This window comes from Pteropus vampyrus, unplaced genomic scaffold, assembly GCF_000151845.1.
Source record: "Pteropus vampyrus isolate Shadow unplaced genomic scaffold, Pvam_2.0 Scaffold559, whole genome shotgun sequence".
Classification (NCBI taxonomy): domain Eukaryota; kingdom Metazoa; phylum Chordata; class Mammalia; order Chiroptera; family Pteropodidae; genus Pteropus; species Pteropus vampyrus.
The window spans coordinates 108,692-114,136 of NW_011889340.1; the positions used below are offsets into that span (position 1 = coordinate 108,692).

General features: G+C 33.5%; 2 protein-coding genes across 2 annotated transcripts; both read right to left on the reverse strand.

Annotated features, from left to right (window-relative positions):
* Positions 1-187: 187 nt before the first annotated feature.
* On the reverse strand, positions 188-1,168 carry LOC105308232 (olfactory receptor 5AL1-like). Its single transcript, XM_011384076.2, has one exon. The coding sequence runs from the start codon at positions 1,127-1,129 to the stop codon at positions 188-190; it is 942 nt and encodes a 313-aa protein (XP_011382378.1). The 5' UTR covers positions 1,130-1,168.
* A 2,676-nt stretch (positions 1,169-3,844) lies between these two features.
* On the reverse strand, positions 3,845-4,804 carry LOC105308222 (olfactory receptor 1044). The gene has a single exon (XM_011384065.1). It carries the CDS (start codon positions 4,802-4,804, stop codon positions 3,845-3,847), a length of 960 nt encoding a protein of 319 aa, XP_011382367.1.
* Positions 4,805-5,445: the final 641 nt, after the last annotated feature.

Below are 5,445 nucleotides of genomic sequence, written 5' to 3' on the forward strand. Positions count from 1 at the left end.
ATTTATGAAATATCTACTATGTGTAAGCAAAACCAATAAAATACTTATTTCAAAGGAAATAGAGATCAGGAAACTGAGTCCCAGAGGACAAAATCTCCCACAGTTATTGCCCTATACCACTGTACAAGCTTTTATTTAAAATTCCCTAACTACATATTCAGCGTTTCTTTAGTAGCAACACAATTCATTATTGATTACTAGAATATACCTTCTCAATAATTTTTTTCAAAGCATTTTTTACTTCTTGATTCCTCAAGCTATAGATCAATGGATTTAGCATGGGAATCACCACTGCATAGAATACTGAGGCAAATTTGTCTTTATCTAGTGAATGGCTTGACTTGGGCTGCAGGTACATAAAACTGAGGGTCCCGTAATACATAGTAACAGAAAACAGGTGAGAAGCACAGGTAGAAAAAGCTTTCTTTCTTCCTACTGCAGAACTGATCCTTAAGATTGCAAAGACAATGAACACATAGGATATGAGAACAACAATGAGAGAACAAAAAACATTAAATCCAGCAATGATTAACAACATTAGCTCTTTGAATTGAGTGTCAGAGCAGGCCAAAGCAATCAAGGGAACATCATCACAGTAGAACTGGTTGACCACATTAGAGTCACAAAAAGACATGTGGAATGTTGCCACTGTTTGTATGAGTCCTACAGTTAAGCCATAAATATAAGAGCTAGTGACCATTTGAATGCAGAGTTTTCTAGGCATGAGAACTACATAGAGCAAAGGGCTGCAGATGGCTACATACCGATCGTAGGCCATGACAGAGAGCATGAATAGTTCCCAGACTGAAAATGTGATAAAGCAACACACTTGAGTGGCACATGCATAATATGACATACTTTTAATTTCACGTAGAGAGTTCACAAGGGTGTTTGGTGTGATGGTGGAGGTACCATAAAAATCAACAAAAGCCAGATGACAGAGGAAAAAATACATAGGTGTGTGAAGCTGAGGACTGATTTGGATTAGCATAATCAAACCAAGATTACCCAAAACGGTAACTAAATAAATTAGTAGAAATACACCAAAGAAAATGGCTTGGAGCTCTGGATTATCTGTGAGGCCCAAGAGAATGAACTCAGTGACTGCTGAATGATTACCTCTTGCCATGAAATAGATAAACAATTCCTCAATAAACTCTTCCAGAGCACACACTCTGAATAATCTTGGCTCTGTAAAATATAATCAATTAAATGTGAGAAGATAGCCTGGATTACCAAGATTGTATGTTAAATTCAGTCAAAGCAGACTCCTGATAAGCAAGCACTCTGGATTATGTGTGGATTTTTCTTATGTTTTCTGTGTTAAAGGATTTGGTCCAGGCAGAAATTCCAAGACAGAAAATCCATTACAGAGCTATAAAAGAAAAGAGTATTTTCATTAAAATTTTATAAACAATACAATAGCAAAATCTGTGTTATACTTTTTTAAAAAATATTAAGAATGTAAGTGGTTTTGACAGCATATATAAAAATTTCTTAAGTTGTAAATTTATATCATAAAATCATTATTTTATTTTTTCATAAGAACATTAAAAATTACTAAAATCAGATACAAAGGATGTAAAATAAAAGTCAAACTCAAAATATTAACACTATTTATCTTTCAGAATACTATTTGCTATAATTTTAAATTTTTCTTTTTTTTTCTAGTGTACATATAATATTGGTATTAAGGAAAAATAAGATTTTGAATTTTCTGGCTTTGTCATTTGGCAAAATACACACCAGTGAATAATTTTCCAGATTTTAAAACAACTTTAAATAATGAAGGGACATCATCATGAAATTTTAAGAAAAAATCATGACACCATTTCTTCCTCCTATATTAATTGTTATGTAGCAAATCTTCAGTTTTAACTTGAAATTCTTAAATTTTACTTTGGATAGTTTTCTAAACATTCAGCATGTTAAAATTAGAAGTAAGAAATATAAAAATTATCAATTTAAAAAGTCTTAACTATTAAATGTTTTTTATCCATTGTCTTTTTTGATTTTATGACAATAGATTTGAAAGCTGATACTGTCTTCACCTTTCATACTGCTGAGGAGACTGAGTCATACATAAGTGGAATAAATTGTCTGAGATCTTTTGATTAAGCAAATGTGAGATCCAGCATTCACCTTTAGGCTTTTAGACTCCAAGCAACCTATAGTGTTTAATAGTACGGCTATGGCACATTGAAATGCAATAGCATAACAAGATAGGAGTTTGTGAATTCCTCTGATTTAATGATAAGTTTTCAGCATATGGATTACAGACTCAAAATCTGCTACAGAAGCCTTGTGAGAAAACAGAGAGCCACTGAAATCTTTAAATGGTAGGTAAATGTGATTAAAGAAAAGATGAGGAAAGAATTTTTGAGAATTGTGGATCAGACTAACTTTGTGTCGCTACGATTCATCAAAAAATATAGTAAAATCCAAGTGGTCCCTGACCTAAAAATTTTTTTAAAAAATATTTTTATAAGAAAATAATCTTCACTCTTGGGATTTTAATAACATCTTTCTAGTCTTTTGTCATTAGCATTCAAGTGGCCCTTAGATTTAAAAAAAAATTATTAAATGATATGAATGAGTCACAAACTCTAAACCGTTTTCCGTGTAATTGAAAATTGTAAAATTATCATTGCATTTATTATACACGCATATCTATATCTAGCAATCTTTCTATATGACAGTTATTAGTTGTGTATGGTAATCCTCATTTATAAATAGCTCCCTCAAGTTCATTAGCAGAGTTGGGACAAGAAATCAGGTTTTTAGACTCATAGAAGGAAAGGAGTTGATTTATAAGTGCCTACTATTTACTATTACTTTTTTCATATTGTTTGATCTTGTAAAAATTCCAAATTAACTAATATTTTCATTTAACTAATTAACTTGTGAGAACCCATACACAATACAAAGCCATTCTTTGACTACAAGCATATGTTCTTTTCACTTGTTAACTTTGTTTGCTGGGTTCATTGTGTTCTAAGCTCTAACTTAATCAATAATGACCAACTTACCCAAGGTTTGTCCAATATAACTGCATATGAGCCTTGTTACTGTCAAAATGGTTTATGTTTCAATTATTTCGAGCATATTTGTTTAGAAAGTATGATGCCCCCTGGGATTCTATCATAGAATTACCTTATTATTATTTTTTAAGATAACTGGAAAAAATATAATGAGGTCTCACAGGCATTAAAAAAAAAAAAGGAGTTCTCTTAAAGAATTGGTCTTTTGAGCTCAAACCAGACTTCCAGGTCAGTTGAAAGCCGTGTTCAATCAGTGTTCTAAGTAAAGTTAGGAAGTAGTACTATTCTCTTTAATAAAGATGATTTCTAAAATGTGTAAATATGAAACATTTTATATTGTCTTAATTTTTTTCAAGAAATTAACAATTAAAAAAAAATATTTAGACTATCCAGCTTTACTTTTCTCATGGGATATGTTAATGCAACCAGAGAACTTTGAACAGGGGCTTTGGAGAGGTGGAGAGCCTGAACTTTAGTCTTTGTTTTGCCTTTTACTAGTTATATATCCAGTAAATGGCTTTTTACACAATTCTTCATTTGAGAAATGGAATAATTGATATACATTCTTATGGACCAAAGAATTAATTAATTTTAACACATTTTCCTTTTGAAAAATGAGAGAATGGGTATAAATTTTTATGGTTACTTTTACATCTGATATCTCATTCTAAGTGAACATCTTAAGAAATTTTATTATACGGTGAACAGATATAGAGAAGTCACATATTAAGACCAGGCCTTCTCATGGTTTTTTGAGAAGAAAAAAATCAGACCATGAAGAAATTCACTTTTATTTACTCAAGTCACTTTCTTAACATCGTGAACATGAAAGCCTGGTTTCTACTGACGATGACTTTCTTCAAGGCTTCTTTCACGTCTTTGTTCCTCAGGCTGTAGATTAAGGGATTCAACATGGGAATGATCACTGTGTAGAAGACAGAGGCCATCTTGTCTGTGTCAAGGGAATGATTAGAGCTCGGCTGTAAGTACATAAAGATCAGAGTCCCATAGAATATGGTGACTGCCACCATGTGCGAGCCGCACGTAGAGAAAGCCTTGCGGCGACCCTCAGCCGAGCGCATCCTAAGGATGGCGGAGATAATAAACACGTAGGAGACAAAGACAACCAGAAGGGAAGAAATGAACATGACACCAGCACAGACAAAGATCCACAGCTGTTTGGAGTGAGTGTCTGAGCAAGTTAGCCTGAGAAGAGGCATGTCATCACAATAGAAGTGATTGATGATGTTAGAGTGACAATAGGAGAGGCGAAAAGTGAGGATGGTATGAAATAAGGCAACTAGGAAGCTATAGCTATAGGGGGCAGCCACAAGCTGAATGCAGATTCCTGGAGACATTACAACCATATAGAGGAGAGGGTTACAAATGGCCACGTACCGATCATAGGCCATGGAAGCCAGAAGCAAGCATTCAGCTGTCATGAAGGCGAGGAAACAGCCTAACTGAGCAGCACATGCATTGAAGGAGATGACGTTTTGTTTGTACAAGAAGTTTCCCAGCATTTTGGGTGTAATGACAGAAGCATAACCGAAATCAACAAAAGCCAGGTTGCTGAGGAAGAAGTACATAGGTGTTTTGAGTCTTGCATCTGTTCTAATGACTAGGATCAAACCCAGGTTGCCTATGACTGTGAAAACATAAATAGATACGAAAATCACAAAGAGGGGCATCTTCAACTCTTGACGATCTGTCAGACCCACAAGAATAAATTCTGTCACCTGGGTGCAATTGATTTGGGCCATGTATCTTCGGTGCATCTGGATAAAGAGAGGAAAGTTAAATCCAGCTTAATTAAATTAATCTTAAACCTTCATAATAGTTTTTTTATACCTTAGAATCTTGAAAAGCAATTTTATTGTTAACATGAAAGTACTAATATTAAAATGATTAATAGTATACTTGAAGTCTGGGATGGGAGAAAGGGCAAAAGTAGATATTTTGGAGGAAAGACTTATTTCTTTCACCCAAATCAATTGCATTGAAAAAGTTAAGAGCTGTATGATAGGATTCTGCCCACATTGATTCTCTGGTCCTAGTTCTTATGCATTACATTATTTAAAATTTAATATTATTTATTTTTTCAAAACTTAAAAACTATTATTTTTATTTAAAAAAATCTTAATGTTAATAACCCAAAGGAACAATGAATCTTCTGCGGTGACATCACTGACAAACTTGTCATCATGTCTGTGTGATACAAACTCTACATTGCTGCAGTGCTGACAGATACAGCTATTCTGTTCTCATTTCTATCTGGAGAGAGATCACCACAGGTTGCTATGCAATCTTGATAATTGTATTAATAGTGAAAATATTGAAAATGGAGAACTTGATGAAAGACATACTTTTACAGGTGTCTATTTATTTTCTATCCTTTCATGCC

Bases quoted from the DNA above. Each gene is read 5' to 3' on its own strand.
- LOC105308232 (XM_011384076.2), bottom strand. From the start codon at position 1,129: ATGGCAAGAGGTAATCATTCAGCAGTCACTGAGTTCATTCTCTTGGGC.
- LOC105308222 (XM_011384065.1), bottom strand. From the start codon at position 4,804: ATGGCCCAAATCAATTGCACCCAGGTGACAGAATTTATTCTTGTGGGT.